Here is a 27959-nt window from a genome sequence, read left to right as displayed (position 1 = left end):
GCTATTTCTCCAAATTAGAATCAGATACGGCAACAAAGATATTTAAAACGTATGAGTTTATCTGGATAAAGCACTAGACTTGTTTGCCAGCTGGGAAACAGTTCTATACCTAATCCATACCCCATTAATAAACCCAATCTATAATCTTTACCACATTCAGTTTCCATCGGTATTTGTGAGAAAAATTGATTAGATTGACCAAGGCCAAATACACAACATTCTTACATTGTAAAGAAATATGATAATTTCCAATGATAGTATATACCTGTTAAAGAGCCAGCAAGTTTTGGTGATTGAATACTGAACTTATATAACAAAACATCAAGTTGGGAACAAAAGATTGAAATGCCAGTTTCACAGTAGAATTAGTTGACGCGAACTCGAATATTCGTCTAGTAATATGATCCACTGGAGGTCTTCGATTCGCGTCATCTGTGGTTTCTATTTGCGTATTCTAGTAAGCTTTTCTAGTGAGCTTCCACGCAGTGATCAAGTTTTCAGCTCTCAGGAGTATTCGATTTTTGGGTAAGATAGAGAAGAAAAAGAAAGAAAGAGTAAATGGCCGATCACTATTCCGCTCTAAACTTGTTGTTTTTTCTCGAGCAGCACATCTCATTATAAATACAGTTTGATTGAAAGCGAGATGCTAGTACACGGCAGCCGGTGGATTGTTTGGGCCTGGAATTTATTTCCTCGACTCTTCACTATCACTACATTCTCCATCTGTCTTTTTCTTCCAAACTTCTCGTTACATTTCTTTGGTCCCGATCTTCGATTCGATTCTTTTTTTTCCACCTCCAAAATCTACAAGCCTCCGCTTCCACCTTGTCACCTCAGTAAAGCGTCCTGTACTGATACCGAAGGATAGTCTTTGTCTTGCAACATTTCTTGTGTTACATCCATAACAATCCACCTTCACTTGTTTCTTATTCAGTGATTTTTCTCAAATGAAAGTTTATTTGTTGTTTGACTGGACGAATTAGAGGAGTTTCAATGAAAACAAATAGAATATTGATAGAGTATCTCAGTTTTCAATCAACAATATTGACTTGCGCAAGTAAATTGCTGCAAACCAAATTAATTTATGTAACAATCTCTTTCAAGTGGCAATGAATATACTCAATAAATCATTATTTGAGAATCCTTCCAGGGCTATCAACCTATATCTGTCACCCTAGGATATTATCCAAGCCAACATTTTTCCTGGAATACACCGTTTCGAATCAGTGAAGGCTTTTTAAACTGGAAGTCACCGGTATTTTCTGATCCAATCAGATGAATGCTCACCAGTTCTCATTCGACATCTTGAACATGAGCATAGTCTAATAAAGTTGGAATGCTCTACTATTTACATTCGACTGTTTAACACCGTGTTTACACTGTTTACTTGACCATGGAAATAGAATGACTGGTGGAATGAGAAAGACAGAAGGTAATCAGGCTGGAAATCTGAATAAGTGTTTATCCAGGAATGAATAGCATTCATCCAGAACAAATACTGTCTGGATAGATATTTCAAACAATTCTACAAATGATCAGCCCTTTGTACTCCGTACAGTGTACAAACCTCTCAACATAACCTTTATGAAGAGATTCTCTGTAAATTATCATGATGAAATCTTTCCAACTCAGTGATCAAATCGTCCATAATATATAGATTGAACGATCAATTCCATTTCATATTAGAACAAAAACTGGAAACCATGATTTATTCCAGTTTCCCAGTTCTTCAATAAATTCACATCCTGCTTAGAAATTTTGAGAATAATGAAAATTGTGAGTAGAGTAAACTCTGTAAACTTTCCATACCATGACACCACACTCGTTCAGATATACAAAAACTTGAACCCTCTTATTTTCTTTGATATCATCAAAGAGAATAAAATAGAACTAGTGATTCTATTTATACCAAAACTATCAATTATTATCCTTGTAAAAATGAATGAGAAAAACTTGGATATATTTAGTGAGATGCCAACAAACTTGGCAATTGATTTTTTGTCTGGAAACGTGCTTTAGTGGGAAGTTCTCTCTACATTTCCTCAATGAAAATCTTCAGAGACACCAATGGTGGCCTTAAATTCTGCGATTACTTTATTTGAAGAATGGAATGAATGCTGACAGTAGGCCATCACTGGCCAGAATGCCTTCATTAACCGCTTTGATTGGCCACAATCTCTGCGAATGGAGGACTCGTAATAAATGCAATCATCATACATTAATATGATTGGGGCAATTCGGTTTAATGAACTCGGAAAGAGCCCAGCATTGGGACAATGGATTTTGGCAACCGTATTCAGCCAAACCGGTTTCCCCCAAATTCAAATCGGTTTATTTTTCCGAGCCATCACCACTGAACTCGAGGACCAGTTGTCTACTAGTGGACTCAAATCGAACAGTATTTTATTGTCAATAAAAAATCCTGATACATCGGGTACTAAATTTCCTAGCGAAAAATACCTTCTTTTATCTCCTGTTAACAAATAACGATCCTCGCTTGGAATTTACTGCTTTGCTAGCAACTTGTAGACTGCTTCTCCTCTTCTCCTCCTCATCCTCCTTCCATTCTCGACATCTTTTTACTATTACAGTATTTTTTCTTGTTTCCTCACTATTCACATCTAATTCCTTTTCTCACTGTATTCAAATTTCTCAGTTGTCCACCATCACATTAAGTTGGAGTTGAAGAATATTATTACTATATTCCTTAGTCCTAATATTTCCCATTTAAAAATACTTTTTGGTTTCTCCCTTTTTCTTCAAATGTATTAACTATATTTCAACCATTCCCTGGATTGTGATAATGTATTGAATTGAATTGGTTTCTATTTTGATTTGTGTCCCCTCTGATATTTTTTTCCCGCTTCTACAACTTATGCCTGATTCTCAATCAATCCTTAATAATACCTGTTTCCTTAATAATTCTTTTTTTTTTCCAACCAAGAGTACTTCTACGGAATCGTCATACAAATAATAATTGCCCTGTATACATTTCTCATGAAAATCAACCAAAAACTGAATTTTATTAAAAAAATCAATGAGGGATTGAATGTTTTTCGTGCTGTTGACTATCTCAACCATGAAAATCACGATTAGTCCAATCTATCTATAGATTAGTCTAATCTATATATTTCTCCACCAATACCATACTCAATGACCATTTATAGTATTTGGATTGGATTGTGAACAGTTGTATGTGATGAGCAAAGATGTCTGTCTATTTGTGAAGTTATGATGATGAGAAGTTAGCGGTGAAAAACTTGAACGGGTTGATTGCTTTGAGGGCTGTTCTCTTCCGGTTTTATTCTCCGTGGTTTACGATCCTGGTTGTGCTCCGAAAAGGGAGCGATAAACAAAGGGAAGGCCTCTTCTAATGAGAGTTTTATGGTTCTCTCAAATGGAAGTGGAAAAGAAAAAGCAGTAATCTGTGGACGTTGGAGGTATATAACTAGACGAAGTTCGGCACTTCCCGAAATCAGCATTACCCGCTAAATTTTTAGTCTTTTTCTGCTCGAAAATGGGAGACTTGGACACGTTGTGATGTTCATAATAGACCTTTCGCAATATTCGCTCGTAAATTTTAGTCCTGAAGTTTTCCATTGCTGTTTTTCTGTCTCGATAGCTCTGTTCTCATGGGTAATCAACTAATGAATATTTCTACTCGAACAAAGAACAGAAATCTTATTCTGAGTTTTTGTTCTTGACCGTTGAAGGGTTGAATGGATGTGGATTCATAAAGATCGATGTCTTATATTATCGACCAGTCTAGAATCTGTAATGAAATATGTACTATAATATTTTATTGTCGAAAAAATGTCCTTCTCCATTTCTTTATCAAGAAACTAGCAGGAAACCCGGCTCTGCAAGGGTGAATTTAAAACTAGACAAAGTGGAAACTTGACAGAGTGGAATCTTTAAGAATTGAAAATAGGCTTATAACCATCCAAGGTTGTTGATTAATAATCTATATGCAGAATTTCAAGTTAATCACTTCAGTAGTTTAGACATGATGATGCGTCAAACATAATTTTCCTATCCTGTAGATGTATAAGTCAGTTCTTTTCTTTATTTTACTATAGATAAAGGGTAAATCACTGGTTGGAAGGGTTGAAGAAGTAGGGGCTTTAATTCGAAAAAGTTTGAAGATATTTTATTGAACAAAATTGGAATTAATGAAGTTCAAACTATTCTCTTTTAAAACTGGTACAATTTTTAAATAGTAGGGGTATTCATGAATTCATGCTACATTTAATGCGATAGGTACTAAACGAAGGAGAACTGGACCAGGTTGATGATTGCTTTGACAATGCGAAGATTGATTGATGTGATCGAATCATCAATATTGAAAACAGTAATTCTGAAATTTCAAACAAATCTTGTTCAGAGGAAAAAAACTGTTAGATGGTTAATCTTCTCTAGGTTCAAGTAGGCTACAGTAAATAGATCTGTGCAATTCAAGCCGAACAACTTCCTTGTGATTCTCATTGAAATTTGATTACTTTAGGTACTTCATAAACTGAATTAATCCATTATTCCCAATAAAGTGCATTGATCAGCACTCTAACTCTCCTAATGAACATAATAAATAGCTGATAATTGAATCAGATTCAAGCTGCACAAGCTCCTCAATCTTGCAAATCAGTGCAACGCCAGCTCAAATTGGGGGTGAATGAGTAGGCTAGAAGGGTTGGCCTGGAATAGTTGGTAGTTAGCCAACAACTGGGTCCACTGAGCTACGGCTTCCATTCTTGAACAACTCCACTGGCAGCCGAGCAACTTGGAAGAAAGTTGAATGCCTCACAATTGTTGATAGGCGACAAAGGGGAGAAGCAAGAAGGCGTGTTGAAACAGAGGGGGTGAGAAAATTCGGGTAATTAGAATTTGGATGAGGGAAAGTAATTATTGATCGGAAGCAAAGATGGAATCTTATTGGAAAGCAGATCGAAAAAGGCTCAGTAGTTTAAAAAGTGGAAGGATGGTCCATCACTTAAGAAGAGCAACTGTATTGCGGATGGTAGCATAATACAGTCGTATTAATGGAATCAGAATAGAAAGTCATAGAAAGAATTAGAATAGGGATTGCTCATGGATATATGGAAACAACAATCATTTTCACGTGTCTCTCGGCGGGAAAATGGGACTCAATACTATTCCAAAATATATTCTCCAAGATATATCATCTACATTCCACCACAATTCTCCACCTGTTCATAATTTCAAATTACAATAAATTGTTGATCACGCTAATTTCTCAACATCAAAGATAATAACCTTGAAAGGAAGATATTTTTAGTCGGGTTTATCTCCTCCTATCGAGTCCGTTAAGTGACTCACATTAGTTATCCTATTTATAATTCTATTTGTGCGCTTGTATGTAGGGACTAGAATAGGCATTTTTGTCTATCGGCGATCTTTGGTGTGTCTTTACCCTTAATAAGGAGGGGTTAGAACATAAAATGCGCTTCTCCTATCGTGTTTTTGTTGTCTCCAGAAATAATATGGACCCTTTTTCGTCTCTTTCTACTTGTTCTTCGAGATCCATGTCACACGAACTTAGTTGTGACGTTGGCTTGAGTTAGCGTGAGTCCTATAGTTAAAAGCACCGAAAAGAATTTCTACACTGTTCTGCCGTCTTTTTCTTGCTCTCTAATTGGGACTGTGTTATATCTGGATTGCTGCAAATGCCCCAAAACCATCTGGTTGCTTCTTGTCAATACATTCCCAAACTCCTTCGATTTATTGTGGCCTACTTGATCAATATTGAAGCAGATGAACTCAGTTTTCGTTACTAATAATTTTGTTACTAGCTCTAACTTTTTCAGTTGAAATTAACTCCGAATTCGCTAGGTGACTTTGATTTGTTGTTAGATTATTTGCACTCTTCATCCTAGTTTTGACCAACTATTCAAACCAACTGAATACTTCTTTTTCTATAGTCACAAGAGTAATTCTGAGAAAAGTTTTTTACCAGATAAGAGTTATCTGTGCAGAAAGAAGAAATGGATAAATGTGACTCTTCATGATGAAAATAAATGTTGGAAATGAATAAATGAGAATAAGCTTAATAATAAGAGAAAGGTTTAAATTGAAATTATGGTTCTATTCATTGAATTCTAGATTGAATCATCAAATACTAGGAGTTAATACCTCAATACTGGAAATTCAACTAAATTGAAGAGTAAAAAATGTCAAGTGAATCGGTACCTAATCACGATTGATCCATTTCCTTCATAAAACGGAAACTTCTAACAAGAGGAATTACTCACTTTCCAATGAGTCATGTCATGTATGGACTTTTCACAATCACTTTTTATGCAAGTAGCTCATTAGATTTGTGGTAAACTGATATTCTTCGTAACAAGAGCTGTATGACTCACTCAACTATTTGTGTGAGTCATTCTCTGTACATCTTCACAGTAAACGTTTTTGAATAATTCAATGAATCCGTCATCCAAGTATTCGAAAAGCGGATGGGATCATTAGATGCCTTTAGATTTCAGAGAATGTGGACAAAGTTTATTAAAAAACAGCCTGAATTGGCGCAAGTGAAACAGCCCATTAATGTACAGTTTACCGACAAACAGAGAGGCGTTTGCCTATGCCAGCACACAGACCCGTGCTCTGTTGGCGTATACAAGCAATTAGGGCTTATCCAATTGCAGGAAATACCAATACTAGTGGAAGCCGCAAATGTGTATTAGATGCGTCATCGGCAGTTTATTACCGAGCAAGTTCATGGACTCTGGATCAGTCTGCGGCCGACCACACAAATAAGGATCGAAGCAATGACGAACTCTCATTGCCCATCAGTGATTTGTCTGTTCTTTTTAATTCGATGATTCATACTTCCATGTCTTCCTCTCACCCTTTTTCTCTTCTCTGAAGTGTTATGTAGAACTCCAGAGTAGTGATAATTTAATTGCAAACAACTCGCTATGTGTTACTGAATTATTGGCTTAACAATCTATCAAATCAACACAATTTATTGTCATTTTATTACAATCTACTTGTAAACTGTTTCAGCTCACTGTACAGAATACTGGATTGACATTCCACTTATTCTCCTAGTCCAAATGTCCGTTTACCTTTTATTATTTTTCCGTGCAGTTGTTGCAGCTATCAAGTACTACTGTTAAAAATTAGTTATGATGCTATTCTATAATAATATTATACCCTATCAACTCTCCGGCTTCTGCAATATCATTAATAGATTTAAAATCTATTTTAAATTTGATATTCAAATGTCTTCACATCAAAGAATTATTGTTACAAACAATGTGAGTAGAAATATTTATAACAGAAAGTTGTATTTGTTCAACCAAAACCAACCATCAAAAAATTGAAAATTATAGCAGTCACTTTCTGGTCTATTACACATCCAAAAATGTTTCTAACAATGTTGGGATTACATAAACCAACTATAAAGAATTACTAACTTATAAACTTATAAAGTTCAAGCAGTATTGCTCATATCATTTCTTGGGTTCCAATCAAAAAGTATTTTCTCTTCAAACGTTTGCCATAGTTAATATCCCTTTTATTCACAGAATTATAGTAAGCACAATAGTATAATAGTAGGTTCTATTATACTATTCCTCGATCTTCAGGTTCCAGGTCTTCATCATAATCAGAGTATTGTGATAAGTTTCGCAATTCAGAGATCTGTATAGATCCATCTTATGTAAACCATGCATAATTACTGAAATGAGATGGTATTGACAATATCACAGGTAAAAATTTCTGGTAATTAGGAGATCACGACTACACAAATTGGTTTGTGAATTTTCATATCAATTCGTAAGTGATTTTCCTTCGCAAGCAAACACCAATATCATAACAAAATGTATGCAACTAATAATGGAGAGTGCATCAATTATCAAATCACCTGCTATGCTACCATCTCAAACATTCTTATTTCAACAAATCACATGAAGTGCTCATACTCATACATCATCTCTAAAGACTGTTGAATGAATAATGTAGAGTGCTCATACTTAGAGTTCCATGATTGACTAATTTTTGTGGCGAGCATTACACACCTTGTAAAATAAACACATTTCGAATTCTACAAATTCGAATTTTATTTTGAATGAGTAGAATAATTCCCAATCTGGTAAATTTCTGTCCAATCAGACTATAAGGTCAGTTAGGCTACATCATTTGTAATTTTATTCTATCTTATATTCCTGGATAAATTGAATCGAGTCAAACTTGAGTAAAATAAGACAGTATTCTATTTCTTGAATTGTCTTGTCTCTTGAATTTAAGGTTTATTAGATGCAGTAGAATTCCTCACTAGAGTATTAGTCAATAATTAATGAATGGGATCAATATATTATATTGTATAATTATTGTAAATGTGATTTGAACGGTTGAACCGTAGGCCTACTTGTTTATCAAATAATTGATAACCAGGATCTTTATTGAGCTTTAAGATCTTGACTCCATGCAGTTCTATGCAAAGATTGCTATGGATGCAATTAGAAATTTATCATTAATGTAGAATATTTGATTGATTTCTTTTCAATGTTGAGATATAATTCAATATATTGACTATACTTGAGTTTCGAAAATTGCTCACCTTTGACGAGATGAGCGTCAAAGTCGGCGAGGATTCCTGGAAACAGAAAAGGATACTAGTTAGAAAACAATTTATATTTGAACAATCAATAAATCACGTATTCTTTCCAATGAGAGTCACACAAGCTAAAGTTTCAATACAAGATTGAAAATGACAAAACAAAAACAGTCACAATTGCTTCTTGTAATCAATGAATCCATTCATTCACGTGAATCAATCCATTCATTCACGTGAATCAATCCATACATTCATATGAATCAATCCATCAATTCACATGAATTAATCCATTCATTCACTTGAATCAATTCATTACATACAGCTTATAAAAAATTGAAAATTGTATATACCATGTGAGTCTGGGTTGAATTCAATTGGCTCATGAACTTGCTATTTTGTGGCAATGGAAATATCTGAATCACTTTTTTCACTGACATAATTTATCATTCTACTTTTTTGCAATCCTGTTTTCGATTAGTAATTTGTTTTAAATCATTATAATCTCACTATCATTTTATACTGTAGAATAATAACTATTATCTGTATCGTTACAATAATAGAGCTCACTCAGAGTAGTCTGCAATTGATGTTATGAAGAGCTTATTTATTCATCCATTCTCTTAGAATTCATTCTGTCATTTATTCATTTTAACAGCATTTAAAATGAGATTTCCCAATGCCTTTTTCTGAAATACGTTCCACTCGCTCACTCTCTTTTCAGGAAAGATTTTCCTAGAATATAATAATTTATTCTTCATTTTCTTTAAGTACTAAGCTACTCAATTCAATTATAGTTGAAAATATCTTATATTTTATTCATGATATTTCATCATAATTTGAAGCTTTCTACTATCTTATTTTCAACGGTGGAACGTGAGTTGAGTTCTGCTTTGTTAAACACATGAATCTGTATCATATTCTGTTCCTCTTCTATTAAAATATGAAATATCATTTATGTGGTCACAATAATAATTGTTATGATATGGCAATTATCAATTTTCTAACGATATCCAGCCGATAGTGAGTCACAGTTGGTTATGAAATTGTTCGAATCGCGAACACTAAAATTGAATATTGAAAATATTCGAACGAATATGAGATTCTTTCTCCCAAAAGAGATTGACGTTGCCTTCCTTGCTGTTACGGCTGAGAAATATTTCCAACAGAGACCAAGAGTTCAGTGGGTTTTTGCGCTTGCTCGGCTGTTGCCATCTGACGCTCTCAAACAGCAATAAAAAACTCTTTTCGGGATTGAAAAAGATTTATTTTGTTGAGCTGCGGCTAGTTGTGCGTTAGTGAGTTGGACGGACGTTTTTTCCCTAGCGGACAAGAGGGAATGAAAGGAGAAAGAGCGAGCACATCTTAGGAGCCGGGATAATGTAAGATGCATGAACGGCAACGGCACAGGCACAGGCATCCATTGTTCTATTTCCCGTCGCTTTTTGAACGGGTCAACATTTTTGACTTTTTTCGTTTTGCTTTCATTTTCGCCGGTTTTTACGATTTCGCTATTTGGCGTCCCGAAAACCAGATCTGAAGCTATTCGCCCAGTAAATTATATGGAACGTACAACGAACGCACCGCGCTTATGAACGCAAGGGATGCTGACTTGGACTTCTGAGCACGCGCACGCACGCACACATGCGCCGCTGGCAATCTACTCATACTGAGGAACCACCACCGCACTTTTATATTGGTACGCGTTCAAGACATTGACTTTAAAAAGGCATTAAACCGTGTATCGTGTTTCTTTAAACTTTTGGAGAAACGCATAAAACCCACGAAGACTTGATGTCCTTGGAACTAAAAATTTCCTTCTCTCACAGGACACATACCTCCCCTCCCATCACTAATCCTCCCCATCATTACTTCTCTCATTCCATGCTTGACTCCCTCCCCAGCTTTCCTAACTACTCCCACTGCCCGAATGTAAAGTGATCCTGTTTTTTCTCTCTCTCTCTCAAAGAATTGGCCAAGCATATAAATCAGGAAGGTAGTTGACACTGACGATGCCTGAACAAAGATTAGTTCTCTAGATCTTCTAGTATCATTGATTCTGCTTGAAAATACTGTGAAGTTTTTTTATCGACATTGGACAACTTTTCACAAGAAACGAGAAAGAATTCTGTTTCATGTTATTACTGTTTAACATCTTAAAATGATAGAAACATACTTTTTTATTCTCACCACCTCTTGCTGGCGATTCATCAAGCTTCAATCTGATACGTTTTCACTATTAAAGAGTAGAATCTCACTATATTTCACTTCTCTTATAAGTTATAGTTATTATTAGTATTATAGGTTAGAGTTGTTCAACGTTAGTAGACAACTTCTGTCTACTAACTTGGAGAGTTGTTTACGTTTGAATGGCAGAAGGTTTGAATGACGTCACAAGGCCAAGAGGCTATGCTTGTGTTCTGCTTGTCAGCTGTTGGCTGAAGCATGATTATTTAATTGATAACTATTGGAAAAGGAATTAATGTAAAATTATTATAAAAACAGTTATAGGAATATTATCTATTGTTTCAAAGCAAAATCTAATTCATAAAAATACAAAAATATTATTATCGAGAAAGATGGTTGTGCAATGGTGGTATTTAAATTAGGATAAATCAGCTGTGTGCTTCTCGACCAATAGCAATGCGTTGAACTTTTGGCACGAAATGATTATAATTCAAATTTATACACGTGGCTAGCCAGAATTATTGTATATCATTTTATTCAAGTGTGGAAACAATTATTTTTAGCATGCAATAAATGTAATCAAAATTTATTTATTTATTTTTATAAAGGTCTAGAATAGAGTAATAAGGTACTTTGGAGTACTATATCTTGTAAATTAATGACGTCAAATCACGCCATCGAATTTGGCCAATCATAAAACAATATATGAAAATTAGGGATAGCCATTGAAGGCAAATTTGTTCAATTTGGGGAAGAAGCTAGAGAGGCGGCTTTTGGAAGCCATACTATGAAGACTGATTAGAGTCTTCTAAAGCCTTTTGCTATTGAAATGTTTTAATAATCGTAAAAGTTTCAATTTTATTATTTATTGTTGTAAAAATAACTCAGTGGATCAGAATAAATTATTGCATACATTATATAATTTAACGTCCCTATAATTATAAAGATGAGAATCTAGTCAAGCTGCCATATATGTACCAGCCATTCACTGAGGGAGAAAAAGACGTACTATCCTCCACGGTACTTAAATGAAAACGGTAGGGGTCATGAAATGAATGCGCAGTGGCCAGCCAGCTAGATTGCGTCATCGCCACCAACCGAGGTTTTTAACACATATTGCCAATTTATGAAACTTATTTGTTAAAAACAGATGATTGGATATAAAATGACGTCAGCTACACCGGAAATTCAGCACTAATATGCGCGTGACACCTACCGTCTTCTTCTATATACCGTGCTATCCTCTACACTCTACGGGAACTTCAAATATATTCAAGTGAGTCTACGTAAAAGGGCCCTCATAGCTTCGATTGAAGAATTTCATTCATCAAATATTCGATATCAATTAAGAAACAAAAATCTCAAGCTTGAATAATCATTGAATAATTAAAGTGAAGTGGGAGAAAATCATATTAGCGCTTGCAAGTTAGGTACATTATTTTTAAGTCATCATTTTCATCATCATAATTAGTTATTCATTCAGTAAGAGTTGATTTAGATAGATGTTTCAAAGTTCCATTGCGGCCGAACCTTAACAAACCCTGAGATTGGAAATTTAACTATTATAATAAATTTTTTAATTGAATTTATAGACCAAGTCACATGCATTAATACTAGCCTATCATATTAAATCCTAATATTGAATTTCCTGATCAAAGGACTTTGTTCATAAATTGTATGAAACTCAAACAATTTCACATTAAATATCATCATCATTTATTATATTGGCCTATTATATTATATTTATTATTATAAAATATATCATTGCACATAATATTCTGAAACATGTTCTCTTTACCTGTTCATAATACATGACCAACCTCATGCTATTACACTGAATTTAAATATTAATTAGACTCATAATAATTTGAAGGGAGATACACCTCCAGTAAAATCATTTATTTAAATCAGCAATATATAATAATTCTGATTGAATTTATTTTGGAAATAAAAATTTCCAAAATTCATTCAATGTATCAAACCTATTATAGTCATTATAATAATTATGAGTTTGGCCGAGCCGTCTGCCGTGGCTGGTCACGCTTTGTAACGCTCCGTAAATACTTTAATTTTAAGCCGGTATTTCAGTGTTCTGTGAGTTTTGAATTATGTCTTTCTCTTGCTTTGATCCTCCTTTTTGTTGTGGTGAATCTGAATCGTAAGTAGTTGCAGTGAATAACTTACAATCGTCATTTAAATGTGACTCAAATTTCGAGTGTACTATTGACATTCTCTTAATTTTACTTCATTGAGGATCGGCACTTATCGCACGGACCGAAGTTCAATTTATTGGAGATAATAACTGACGTGCTTCTGCTATCTTTCTCCTTCTTTGACTGTTTGGATTATTGCTGTTCTTCCTTTTTCTGATTTTACCTTTTCCTATTGTCCGTTCTTATCAGGAGCTTCCGATATTGTTTCCTGCCTTGTTCGCTCTCAGGGCACTTTCTCGCTCCTATTCTCCTGCCTCCCTCTTGTATAGTTTTATCTGGCCAATGAAAGCGGGTGATCATAGCTCGGAGGGCTGATAAGGTAATAATCGAAAGAGGCGATGTAAACTACAGCATTGGCGCCAATAATTCAAAACCTTGTAAACTTTTTGAATCGTAATATACTTCTTGTCTCAATATTGAAAACACTGTTGCTTACCTTTTTCCGGTTTCTAAATGGCCTCAGAATTCAAAAAATACAGAACAACTAAGGATAATCTGGCAGTGTACTATAAAAGCTATTGCTTTAGAAAAGGTCATAGCAAGGTCTCCTCTTGTAAGTGGAGACATTAGTTGGCGGTGTTGCACACCTGGATGCCTTGCAACCATTACTACCTCGTCTAAAATTGATTGTGTAAAACATTACATTGATAATCATGAAAAACACGAGAAACATCAAACTCCAGATAATCTTTCTAGTCCGAAAATGAAGCGTTTGTTTTCAAATATCAAGAAGCCATCAAATAGGGTATCACTGGATTCTGTCTTGGGTTCATTAAGGAGGCCAGTTTGTTCTGATTCAGTTTCTTAAACTGATGAGACAGTCCTCAAGTCCAAGGATAAATTGATAAACAAAATTCAACAGTTGACTGAGAATCAGTCAGCACTCGTTCAAAAATACAGGATCTCACCCTTCAACTAGAGGATCGGAATGTGACTAAGTCTCCTTACAGTGTATCATTGGTTAACACAGCTATAAATACAGAGCCTCTTGTAAATCCATGTGAGATTTGTTGCAATAAAAATGAGATTGACAGGTCTCTCAAGGGAGAAAATGCCTCCTTATCAAATAAAATATCGCACATGGCTGTCTCGATTGAGGCTTTGGAGGCGGACAACGTTGCCTTAAGAGGGGAATTGCTCACATATTGTAATCAGCAGTCTGACAAATGGAGGTCGCTGTATGATAATATGTGCGCTAGGTACAATGAGTTTAATGTGACTGCAACGGGTGATGGAAATAAGGAGAAGATGGCATCTTGTGCGGTTGGCATCAGTGACTCGGCACCACCTGCCTGCAAGTTGGCGCTGAATTCAAAACGGCGGATAAATACTGGTGGCAGGATCAAGTTATTTGCTGATAGTCAGGGTAGAAGAATGGACGAACTGATAGCAGAGAAAACTATTAACAAAGTAACTAGTACATTGAAACCTGGGGCTCGCTCGTGTTCGGTTATGGCTGAGTGTGGCAATGATTGTAAGTCTATGACTGCACGTGATTTGATTGTGTTATTTGGTGGTACAAATGATTTTTTTGCTGACTGTCATGCAGACTACCTCGGCACTATTGAGGCTCAATTAGAGAAATTGACGCATACACATGTTTTCCTAGTAAATGTACCGTGCCGTTATGATCTTTCACTGTCTGCACCCATCAATCAGGCGATATCTGATGCTAATGAAAAACTGAAGAAGATAGTCAGTCGTTTCAACAACGTGAAGCTGTTCAACGTGCATGGACTGGTAGACGTTTCTACACACGACACGGCTTACATATCAACTTCATTGGAAAACGCATCATAGCTGACTGTATCTTGCGGTACCGAAAGAGCTATCTAGACGTGGAACCTCATGGTGGCAGCACAAACACCAACTTCTCAGCACATTCAACATCTCTACCGGCCGCTGTGGACTCTGCTCCTTCGTACTCTGAGGTGGTAGGCTCACCAGTTAACTGCACAATGGAGGACACCAGGAGTGGCGGAAGCAACATTTCAGCAGCGGATTTAAACTTGTGAATAACGACAAGGCTCAAAACAGAGCTCCTTTTTATAAAGGTGACATAAACATTTTCCTACTCAATATAAGATCTCTTCGAGGTAAGCTTGGTCAGTTGGAGGCAGTTCTTGGCTCAAAACCTGCTGCCATAGTGTGTCTGAATGAACATTTGTTGTGTAAAGAAGAAGTTGATTATTATGTACCTGACAGTTTTGTATTAGCCAGTTTTTATGCGAGACGAACATCTTATGGTGGATCATCAATTTTTGTTAAAGCAGGAATCTCTTTTAAGTGTATTGACGTATCAAACTTTTGTCAGGATAGTGTTTGTGAAGCATCAGCTATTAGGTTGACGAAGTCCAATCTTATAATTCTATGTATTTATCGTTCACCACAGGCTAATTTCAGAGTTCTTGTTGAGAGTCTTGAGAACCTTCTTGTTCAAGTCAATGACAAGTACCTGAGAAAGAACGATTGGCTGGCTGTGGCTGGGGATCTAAATGTGAATCTCTTGGATGCGAATAGTAGAGAAACTTTAGAGCTGCTGGGTGTTTTAAGAGCATTTGATCTTTACAGTTCTAACAAAGCTCCAACTCGTTGGAGCGTGCCTGCCTGCCTGCCTGCCTGGACAGCATTCATTTGAACATTTCTTCTGAGTATTTACATGTCTCTATTCTGCCGCAAGATATCATTTCTGATCATGCAGGTGTCTGGCTTAATATAAGTAAGGTTGTAACAGAGAGAGATGGGTCTTCTAAGAAAAGTAGAGGAAAATATATATGTAAGGCTAATAAATGAAGAAAAAATAAAAGATTCCAATCAGTGTCTATTTATTTATTTAATCATTCAGAATTACACACTTACAGAAAAGTACCACAGGCTTATAAGCCCAAAACGGTTCCACAGATTGACTGGTCTGGACTTTACAGCATTGTGGGTGTGAATTTCTCCTCCTCACTGTTTGTAAGTGTATTATCTTCTTTATTCAATGAAATATGTCCACTGACTTATGAAATATTTAAAAAACAGAATTCCAGACCTCACTCTTGTTCAAAAAGTTGGTTCACCAGTGAATTGAAATCAATGCGATGCTATCTACTCCTTCTTTATGATAAATGGAAATGTACGGTGGATTTAGAAGACAAACTAAGATATTTAAATTACAGAAAAGAGTACAATAAAGAGTTAGATAGGTCTGAGAGATCAACAAATGACTAACTCATCAAAATGGCAAAATATAAATGTTAAATGGCTTGGAAAATTGTCAGAAAAGAATCTGGAACTTCCAAGCCGTTTACAGAAATTCAAATAGCCCCCAACATTCTCAATAATTATTTTGTAAATGTCTCGAAAACATTAAAATCTTCTGATAGTAATTCTAGCTTGCAAAATGGAGTGGTGCAGCACTCTGCCTTGTTGGTGAACTTTAATAGATCTATTCCTGTCGCCGGTTTCAAATGGAAGTCAGTCAATTGTAGAATGGTTCGACAAGTTATTATCAATCTCAGTCTCTCAAGAAGCGAGGATATTTTTGGACTTTCCAACAAAATTATAAAAACAGTCTCTGACAGCTTGATTGATCCAATGACTTTCCTTATTAACAGAGTGCTCGATGATGGTATTTTTCCTGATTGTTTCAAATTCACAAATATTATACCAATTTTCAAGAAGGGAGACTCAAGTAAGCCTGAGAACTTTAGACCCATTGCTATTGTCCCTATTATTGGAAAAGTAATTGAATCATGTTTAGTCTTGCATTTGTATGAATATTTCATAAATAATGAGTTACTGTATGAAAATCAGCACGGCTTCCGTCCTGAACATAGCAATGTAATGGCTATTGAGACTATTGTTGAATTTATTCTTCACAGCTTTGAAAGTAGAAACATAGTAGCAGCTAACTTAATTGACCTTACAAAAGCTTTTGATTGCCTACCTTTTGATATCTTGTATGATAAGCTCTTTTTCTATGGAATTAGAGGAACTGAACTCAAACTAATTAAGTCATTTCTGTCAAACCGGAAACAGAGGGTAGTTGTTGCTAATGAGTGCTCAAATTTTGAGGATGTTGTTGCTGGCGTCCCACAAGGTTCTGTTTTGGGCCCTTTCCTGTATTTAATTTTTGTTGATGACCTTTATTGTAATATTCTAACATTGTCTGTTCTCTACGCCGATGATACATCTTTAATCTGCTCTGACTTGAACTATGATGATGTTAGATATACGTTGTCAGAGGCTCTTGCCTCTGCTAAATCATGGTTTGAGTCTAATAATCTAATCATCAATGAGAGCAAAACTGAATGTATCTGCTTCTCTTTAAGGAATATTCCAAGAGACAATGATATAAAGCATCAGATCAGAATGCTGGGTTTCACTTTGGAGAGAAGTTTGAGTTGGGAGCCTCACATCATAGAATTGTGTAAGAGACTCTCTCGTGTTGTCTTTCTATTATCATTGAACTCTGATTCTTTGGTACTTGCTTACCATGGACTTTTTCATTCCCTCATATCCTATGGTATTCGCCTATGGGGTAATTAATTCTTGCCATGCTTCAAAAGTTTTCATATGGCAAAAAAAGGCAATAAGAGTGTTAGACAACTTGAGAAACAGAGAGTCATGTAGAGAAAGCTTTCGAAGATTGAAGATATTGACATTTCCTTCAATTTTCATTATGAGTAGCTTGCTGCACGTCAAAACTAATTTAGAATCTTACTCATGTCAGGGAAACAAACATGAATACACAACCCGGCATAGAAATGATATTTCAATCCCACAGGTAAGGCTTTCTAAAACAAGGGACAGCCACCTATTTCAGCAGATAAAAATTTACAACAGACTTTCCTCAGCTGTTAAAGAGCTGCCTAAAATGAAATTCAAGAAAGTTGTGAAGAACAAATTGATGGAGAGAGCATAATATTATTCATTGACTGAATACTTTGAATGTTCAATATAAGGGCTGCAACTAATTTTGGACTAAGTTGTGTACTGTAAGGTGTATCATCATGTGAATACTGTTACTATTCTTGTCAATCTCCCTGTTAGCCTACTTGTATATACATACTCTGAGCTATTGTTATATATTATTGATATTTTGTTATGTATCTTATTATGTACACTGTATTTTTTTGACAAGCTTATACATTGTAAAAAATGTCTGGCAGAATAAAGAATTTGAATTTGAATTTGAATTTAAGGTCACCTGTCTACAGTGGAGTAGCAGCCAACCTTAAGGATTATAGAAATTATAAGGCATTCCTGATTTATTCTATCTTTGACCTCGTCTGGTATGATTCAGTATATCTGAACTATTTGTTGAATAGTAGTGGATCGAATTGAGGGTGGGATTGAATTGTTTTTTAAAATACTGGTACTCCTTATTTTTTTTATCTCAGCAACAGGATTAATTAATTTCCACCGAAACATATTTGAATGAAACACCACGTTTCGTGATGTAAAAATATAAAAGTTAGAATATGTTTTGAAACTTCAAGAAGGATACATGTTTGCGAGCGGAGATGATTCCAAACACAGTAAAAAATTATGCTAGTTTGCATGTTACACTAATTCAACTAAACCTTTCTCAATTTTATTTGAAGGAGGATGAATTGTGATTGAGGATGGCCATTTGTATTTCAGAAAATGTCAAATGTGAATGAGAATAGTCAATTATATTTGAGTTGAGAAGCTATCACTTATAATTTGAATTTGAGATTGATATAATAGAGGTGTATTTGAGAAAGTATCTTTTGTGATCAATTATTAATGGCATGACTTGAGATTTGGAACTTAAAGTCCTTACAATATAAGGATCCGACACGAACAATTTCGATCAAAATGCAATCCAAGATGGCGGCTAAAATGGCGAAAATGTTGTCAAAAACAGGGGTTTTCGCGATTTACTCAAAAACGGATTCAACGATTTTGATCAAATTTATACCTAGAATAGTCATTGATAAGCTCTATCAACTGCCACATATCCCATATCTGTGAAAATTTCAGGAGCTCCGTCACATCTATGCAAAGTTTGATTTTAGATTCCCAATTATCAGGCTTCAGATACAATTTAAACAAAAAATTTCAAGTGGAAAGGTTGAGCATGAGAATCTCTACAACTGATGTTTAGTAACATTTTCACCTAAAATTGAAAATAAGCTCGAAATTCGAGAAAATGTGATTATTCAATGCAAACTGTTGGCAAGTGTTGATTCTATTAAATCATTCACTATTAAGAGATAGCAGACCTCGTGTGTCTCCAGCGTTATTGTCCTGTCACCAGCTGACTCAGATCTTTGAATAGTAGACTTGAGATACGCGTGAACACTAGCGTCAACTATTTTATTAAAAATAATAATTATTATTTCATCCTGATTGCTGAGGTACTACAGTAATACATAGTGAATGACAAAATATATAGTGAAATTTACTGTATTTATCGCAGCCCGTCTTCATCACTATCAGCTTTTAACAACGGACTGGAGGGCTTATTCAGTACTGCGCCGCCGAATCAAAGGAGCTTGAAAATCATTGCCGGTGATATAAATTGCGACATTCTAAACCCCAATTTACAAGAAGAGCGCTACCTGGATATCTTATATGAAAATGGGTTTGTAGCATGCATTGATAAAGCAACTCGTCCCACAAGCAATACCTGTATAGATCATTTTTTCATCTCACTTCCTAAAAACCTCTCTGTTTACTCTTCAATACTGAAGACAGACATAACTGATCACTACATCACATGCCTCAATATCAATTCAAGCGATTCAAAAACAAACAACTCAGATAAAAACTATTATAAGAAAATAAACTGGCCAAATATAACAGATTCCCTTAAAAACGAAACCTGGCAAAGAGTATTAGAATCAACTGATGTAGATACCGCTTCTATCAATTTCAATAGCATTATACTGGAAATATTGGAGAAAAATACAACAATTCATGTTCACAAAGCAAAAAGCAGAAAATTGAAGCCTTGGATTACGGGTGGTCTTCTGTCATCCATACGCCGCCGTGACAAACTAGCTAAAGAGGCCAGAGCAAACCCACAAAATGTGTTACTCAATTCAAAATATAAACGATATAGAAATACATTGAAGTCATTAATCAAACGCGCGAAATTCGATTATTATAAAATTAAAATACAAGAATCTAACGGGGACCCTAGGAAATTCTGGGACATTGTTAACGATGTTGCGGGACGGCCTACAGGCAAATCTAAATTTCCCTTGAATGCTTTTGAGGGACATAGTAACACTGCAAAAGGGGGGTTTCCGAAGATATCAAACAAATAGGTAATGAGTTTGATAGGTATTATGTATCAGTCGGTCACGGGCTTTCTGAGGCTCTCGACCCCGCCGGGCCACTTGTGGTGGACGACGCTGACCACGCCGCTGATTCTATGTTCCGGCTGCGGCCAGTTATACGGCAGGAGCTTATTGAGGTGGTAGGGAGCATTAAGGGCAACTCTGCGCCGGGCTGGGATAATATACCATCAAAATTTATTAAAAACAATATTGCCACTTTGATTACTCCCTTGCTTCATATAGTTAACCTCAGCTTCAACACAAATAAATTTCCAAAACCATGTAAAATAGCCAAAGTGGTACCAATCTATAAATCAGGTCAAAAAAACTTAACATCTAATTACAGACCGATTTCTCTACTTTGCACCTTATCCAAGATCATTGAAAAATGTGTTAAATTACAGCTTGCTGATTACTTGGAGCGTGAGAAAATAATATCAGATCTCCAGTTCGGTTTTAGAAAGGACAGGAGCACGTCTCATGCATTTTTGAGTTTTCTAAAAACATAGCTAAGGAGATTGGAGATGGGAGACGTGTCCTGGTTACTTTCCTGGACCTAGCTAAAGCATTCGACTCCATAGATCGACATAAGTTTATTTCAAAATTGCATTACATAGGTGTTAAATCGTTGGAGTGGTTCATAAGCTACCTGGAGAACCGCATCCAATACGTTAGTATAAATGGCATTAACAGTGAAAAGGCTGGAATCGACTATGGAGTGGTTCAGGGAAGTACACTGGGGCCGCTTTTGTTCATGATATACATTAATAATTTAGAGAAGGTTTCCACGGGTGGCAGGTTGTTCCTTTTCGCTGATGACGCGGCGGTGGTGTCGTCCGGCTGCACGTGGGACGAAGCTTACGAACAGGCGGGGGCCGACTTGGTCAAAATCAAACGCTGGTTGGAGCAGAATACCTTAACATCAAATGTAGAAAAAACCAATCATCTGCCAATATTTTTCAGAAGTGACAGTGACCCTGCTCCGAGACGGCTGGCCCTCCACTCCTGTGGTGACCTGCAGTCGGTGGACTGCGGTTGCAATGTCATAGAGCGTGTGGAACAATACAAATATTTAGGTGTAATAATTTATCATGAATTATCCTGGGTTTCACACATTCAGGGAGTTAAAAACAGGCTTAGAAAACTCATTTACGCCTTTTCGCAGCTTGGAAGGGTGCTGAATGTGGGTCAGTGTAGGACGGTTTACTTTGCCTACGTGCAGTCGTTGCGCCAGTATGGTGTCCTGGCGTGGGTGGGAGTCTCGGCCGCCGCGCTGCATCCACTAGCTGTCACACAGAGATCACTCATCAAAATAATTCTAAATAAAAATATCCGATTTCCTACTGAACAACTCTACACCGAATTTCCTGTTCTTGACATAAGACAAATCTACATTAAAACTCTTCTTATTTTTATTAAATCGTACAGAACAGAAATTTTTAAACAGCTAAACCATAACTACCCCACTAGACATATGCTGAATTTTGGGTTTAATACACCTAGAGCTACCTTTACATTGGTCGATAACAACCCATTTCGTATTGCTCACCTACTTCATCGCAATCTTCCAATCACAATAAAAGAGGCTGAGGGATGCAGTGTTGCTAACTACAAAAAGAAGATAGTCACATGGTTGCTTGGTATTGGTCGGGAGGCATCAGAAGCCCTCACAAACTCGCCCTATATGTAGATTCTGATTCAAACTCTGTTAACTCTGGTACTGTGATGCAGCACTCTGAACATTATAATAAGTAATTAAAAAACTTTACTCCAACATAATATTAATTCTTTAATAAAAGAAACCCACGACATCATGCTCTGTTTATTAAAAAAAAATATTAATAATTTATATTTATTTTTCTTTATATAACATATTTCCAATATTGTAATAGTTGAGTGAGAATAATATTAAGTAAAATTCTGTAAAATTCTGCAGAATTTTTTATTTTACAGTTATTATAGATAGGAGTTCTTCCCATAGTCTATGTGGGGGAATATTTATTTCCTGAAAATATTTGTTATTGAATTGAGATGTAAATGTTTTATTGATGTATTTTTTTATGGAAATAAATTGAATTGAATTGAAATTGAATTGAGCTGATCAATTTTCATAACGGCAAGGAAAGTTGTGTGAGTGCGCTACACCAGATTTTTTTAATTGTTAAGTTTCTCATTTACAACTAACATTTTCTCAAATACAAATAACTATTTTCAATTAAAACTGATATCTAACTAATATCTAACTGATTTCTTACTCAAACTAATACTTTCTGGAGATTATTCGCTGAATGTTGTGTAGGATATTTTATCAGATAGTAATTATGATTTTATTTCAATCATGGCTTGATAGAGAAAGGAAACCATTGATGGAAGGTTGAGGATTAAGACCGGTGAGGCCATTTCTATATTTTTATGATGGTTACCTTCTATAAACACATGCATATTATGGCTTGTTGAAAGCCTATACAAAATCTGGTCCACAATTCACTATTGCTTATGAATTGCTCATGAATCTATCAGCCTGGTGTATCGGAATGTTGATGGGTGGGTACGTTTCGAGGTTAATGAAGTGCAAAACTGGATGTACTCGAAGCCTCATCTCGATGAGTAAACCGATTGCACGAAACAGATCACTTGTTGATTGCGTCGATTATTGTAGGATAGATCGAGTTTGGAAGGTTTCGAGTTGCAGCCTCTGAAGGGCAAGCTTGTAATGGGTAGAGAGAGATGGTGAGAGGTTGAAATCACAGAAAATGAGATAGTGGAATGGGTATGTGAGTATGGACGGCGTCGAGTTCATAACCAAACAAGTTGGCCGCGTATATAGAAGAATATTTTGATGATATGCAGATGCGAGCGGGGTTAAGGAACTACTTGAATCAACGGACACGCACCTGGACCGGATTTTAGTTCTACTTAATTCCAGCATTAACATTCTGATGGCACCTTAAAACCCCTTGCGCGCATATCGCTTCTTACGCGAACTGATTCGTCCGTCCGACATGTCACTGTATAACTGAGTGCATTAATTTAATGGCACTCGTACATAAATACAGCACTGCCTATCTACACCAGACTGTCCATGGCTGCAGCACGACATTAGCCGAAATTACATTGTAGATATCAGAGAGTGCCTCCTCGCATTCTACAAACTGTAACCAGCCACTTCACGATCTCTGCCCTGCTCTGCACTGATCTCTTACCATAATCCTCCGCGACCTTTTTACCGAGTAACTTAACTTACCAAGTTACTTTATTTGTGTTAAATGTCATCTGCACAGGACCAAAACCGGTCATCGCTATGGGAAATGTTACCAAAGTAGTCTTATCTGTTCTGTTAATGTTGAAAATATCCATTCACGACAAGTTTCGCCAATATAAATTGTTCTATTTCATGTTGGGTAACTGGAATAGCGTATACAAAGTATCAGACTTATGAATGTGTTACAACGCACCAGGGTAATTTTCCAAAGATAAGACAAGTAATAAGATTACAGATGGACATGATCCATTGACAGTTTTCACTACTAATATACTTTTCAAGCGTGATGAAAATCATTTAAATACTTCCCTGATCATGATTTCATGTTGAAATATCATAACTTCTCTATGAATTCTGGATTTGAGGTTCCATTACTGACGTAGGCCTGACTGTTATTATTAGAGTTAAGATTTTTCTGAAGAATCAATATTCCTACTCAAGAAAGGCCTTAGGGTATTCCTCCAACAGTATCCTAGATTGCTAGAGAGTCACACAATTCCAATACAAAAATGAGCGCTACCTAAGAGTGTTTTTCAATCAACTACCTGTTTCACAAGATTTGAAATGTGAATAATATCAAGTCGTCTATTGCTGTTAGAAATGAATGCGTCTCTCATCGGCCACGATAAAGACAGACTTCACTCCTCCCATCAAGTTTGTGCTGTTTCTAATAAGGCTACATGAGCCTAATCTTCTAGCTAATGAACGTAACTGTTTGTCTCAGGTAATTCAAATAACTTTGGAATTTCAATTCGGACCGTATCTAAATATATTCAAATTGAATCAAATCTTTTCTGTGTTTAGAACTCGTTTGCTAATGAACCAGACACTGAATAAAGTCGTAACTGCAGTTAGATTCGAACCGGAGAACATTTACTTCTCACTTCAATTCGATTTTGCCAATTAAGGCGTAGAACACTTTTGATGTGCCTGTGAATCTGGCACAAAAACACTCCCCAATTATAAAAGACAACCATCCTTATTTCGAACTTATTTACATTCCTTGTTTTAGGAATTTGATTTTGTTCATTAATCACACGTGTGTTGCAGCAAGTTTCCCTCTAAATAGACTTCGAAATTCGGTATCAATTTTTTTGGAAGATTCTCTACGAAATAATGAATACTAAGCTGGAAAGAAAGCTAGTAAGTCTTGTTCTATTCGAAGATCACTTCCAGGTAAAATTTATTTTCATTCATCCAAGACATTCCGACTTTTGCACATGAGGGAAATTATAATCATAAAAATAAAAATAGAAGCCATTGAAATAGTTCTGACTCTCGTATGATTCACAAGATGAAACGAAACTCAGTATAGTAATACATGTTCTTATTAAGTCATTCAGGCTGTAAATCCACTCTAGAATACCAATCAGTGCTTAAATCACTGTCTGAGTTCCGTAATTCTAATTGTCAGTATTCACTCTACAAATTTTGTAAAAATTGCCCGCTGTGTCATTGTCTGCTATATATTCAATAATAAAATTCACTTTACTCTCTCCCAGTGTTGTGTGTCTACAGTCGAAAGTGGCACCTTTTGATGAAATAATAAAATCGGTCGATTTAGTTTAGTGCCAGGAGTATCAAAAGCTTCTCCTTCAGAAGCGCGAAATTCATCAATGATACCTTTTCAAAAGAGGACTTGGCCTGGATTAAAATTTCTAGTAGCCGAGGACAGAAAATGTGCCTTAATGATATTCAGTCAATTTTGTGCAAGAATGTAGTTGAAATGATATTAGTAGAGGATGAAATACTGGTTACATTTTATTTTCCTCACTCACAGACTGATCACAGACTCCATATTTATTTATTTATTTCTATAATCACAATATCAAATTAATGATTGGGAGAGAATCAACAGGATAAACCCCCCAAAACTGTTTCTCTCCCTAATTTTGATATTGGAACAAACATTTCTAATGTCCCCCAAATATTTGAAATTATGAGGTTTGAAGTTGGAATATGGAGGGAGAGAAAGAATTGGTCAGTAACACACACATGTAATGAATTCATTGGAAAAGGAAATCGGTGAAGAATGACATGCAAACGTTGACTATTTTTGAAAGTTCACTCACCAAAAATATTTTTTCTCGACAGATGAACAGCTCGAATAACATCACAGTATGATGATACCGTATGCAAATGCACGCTAAGCTGGAGAATAAATAAGGAGAGAATGTAATGAACAAGTTCCACTCCACGTAAGCCGTAAAAATAATGAACGGCTGGGTAAGAGACTAGTTCTTCCATCAATATGCTATTTCTTGAGCGTAAATTATGTTTATCGCTGAGATTTTCGGCCGGTGAGACGTATGATAAATACTTTTCTCCACCAAACATGAGACAGAAACAACTATCTCTCTCTTGTCTTGTCATCTCGTCTTTCAATTTTCTCTCAAAGTATTAGGCAAACGTTTTTGAAATCTTTGGTATAAATGCTTAGAATTCAAATTTATGTAGGTTATAAAAATTGTGTAGTTATTTGCCTCAACAGAATTGAAGTAGCTCAAAACCTGAATAGGAGTAAGCAGATGTATTAAATTTACAAGATTCACAAAATACCGTTGACTTACCATACGTTCAATGTTGTTATTTTTGCACTTTATATTTTAACGGCAATTTTTATGATAATAACCAGAATATATATCATTGGTAAGAATGTGAGCCATCCATTTTGGAGGAAGAATAAATATATCATGAAATTTTACTCATACGTGTTTTGGGTTTTGGATGAAGATACATTTGGGGATTCAAAAACCCCTCAAATATGAAAATTGAGGTGAATCAACTTATGCAAAAACAACACAATGGAATATTTCATATTAACTCATTAGAGCAATCTATAATATAATAAAGGAAGGAATTGGATAATTCATGCACGGCATAGGATATACACAATTAAAGCATCATCACTTATGAACTAATGAATTGATCAACTTGCTTTCACTTCATATTATATTATTATTATGAATTATTGATTGATTATTATTATTAGAATATAATGTAACACTTTACTCCTCCAGTCAAACCTTCTTTAGAAGGTTTTGGAGAATTTATATTTCGTCTGGTGTTGAAAATGTCTGGTGAAATTTTTCACTGAAAAGGAATTTTCTCATCATTTGACATTCTTGCTTTGTTTATTAATCTTCAGTTTTTGTTTGTAAGATTTCTTTTTATAAGTGTATTTTTCATTTTTGTTTGTTATATTTTCTGTAATAAACTCCCTTCTTCTGGAGGTACCAGGACGAAGGAAAAATGAGAAAAAATATTATATTATTCATTAAGGTACGTCAATTATTAATTTCGATAAAATATGAAGTCATGATTTTATTTTCATGTCTCCTGGACATGAAGAGATTCTACAGCACTAAATTTTCTCCAATGTAAAGCACTGGTTACCTGCCAGTATAATACGAGTGATAAAGTTCACACTGTGGATGAATTATAGCTTCCCATGACAAATGGTTTGCATTTCAAATACTTTCAATCTATAATATTCTGTACTGTGGAAAGTGTCAGCTTGCATACCGTTTGATGTTATGATCATCACAAGTTCCAGCGAGGTAATCTCTTGTAATCAACTTCTCATAAGATTTGAAAGACTTATTTGCAGAAGTGCTCGAATATCTGTCTTAATTATGAAAAACAAGGTAAGAAAAAATTAAAAATGAATAAGTATTATTGAAAATATTTAAAAATTCAATTTTTTGAATATTGAATTTTCTTTTTATTCTAATGATTCCATAGGCAGAAATCCTCCCTGATATTAGTTTGATGTGACGTAATTCAAATAGAATTTCCGAAATGAAAAATTTTATTCAAACAATCATTCGATTCTGAAGTAAGGAAGAGGAATAACATGTTTGTTAACTTTAACAATCAGAAGCAAATTGATGAATGACCAATTCTCACATGAAATAATGCTAGTTTGTCTTTGGTTTGACCTGCAGACAAGAAGTAGGCCTTCATGTATGACGACTCAGTTCTGCAATTTGGTGAGCGTACACCCTCGACGGGTGGAATTGGGATATAAGCTGGGTCATAAATAGGAATTACTGTCGAAATGAAATAAACTGATCTCTGAAGAGCAAGAGAGATACATAGATGATTATTAGGAGGATTGAGGAGTGAGGAGGAATGGTGACGAGTGGCCAGCCCTGATAAGGAATGAAGGATGGGAGGAGGTCTGGCTGCATAACAGCCCGGCGCCTCTCCCCTGCTAAACGCAGTACATTCACAAGCAATTGTCTGGCCTACAGGCGCATTTACTAGTTCAATGCCCATTTATATCTGTATCCTCATAAGGGATCATCATTCATTCACTCATTTTCGCCAATAGATGAATACACTGCGGAAAAATATACAGGAATTCGACCAAAATTCTAATTTCTTAAAATAGTACAAGCTCAGGCTTTGAAAATTCTAAA

The 27959-nt window shown here is 35.6% G+C and overlaps 1 protein-coding gene across 9 annotated transcripts in view; it reads right to left on the bottom strand.

The window, feature by feature from the left end:
• The window catches only part of LOC111054417 (voltage-dependent L-type calcium channel subunit beta-2), a 312670-nt gene that overhangs the window by 153998 nt on the left and 130713 nt on the right, over nt 1-27959 (bottom strand). For all 9 annotated transcript variants that reach the window (XM_039423719.1, XM_039423721.1, XM_039423732.1 and 6 more), the window contains exon 2: nt 8582-8617. In XM_039423719.1, coding sequence (XP_039279653.1) covers nt 8582-8617 — 36 coding nt within the window. The remainder of the gene's footprint in view (nt 1-8581; nt 8618-27959) is intronic.

This window comes from Nilaparvata lugens, chromosome 3, assembly GCF_014356525.2.
Source record: "Nilaparvata lugens isolate BPH chromosome 3, ASM1435652v1, whole genome shotgun sequence".
NCBI lineage: Eukaryota > Metazoa > Arthropoda > Insecta > Hemiptera > Delphacidae > Nilaparvata > Nilaparvata lugens.
Note: the sequence above shows the minus strand (reverse complement) of the source record. Positions and strands in the feature narration are given on the sequence as shown.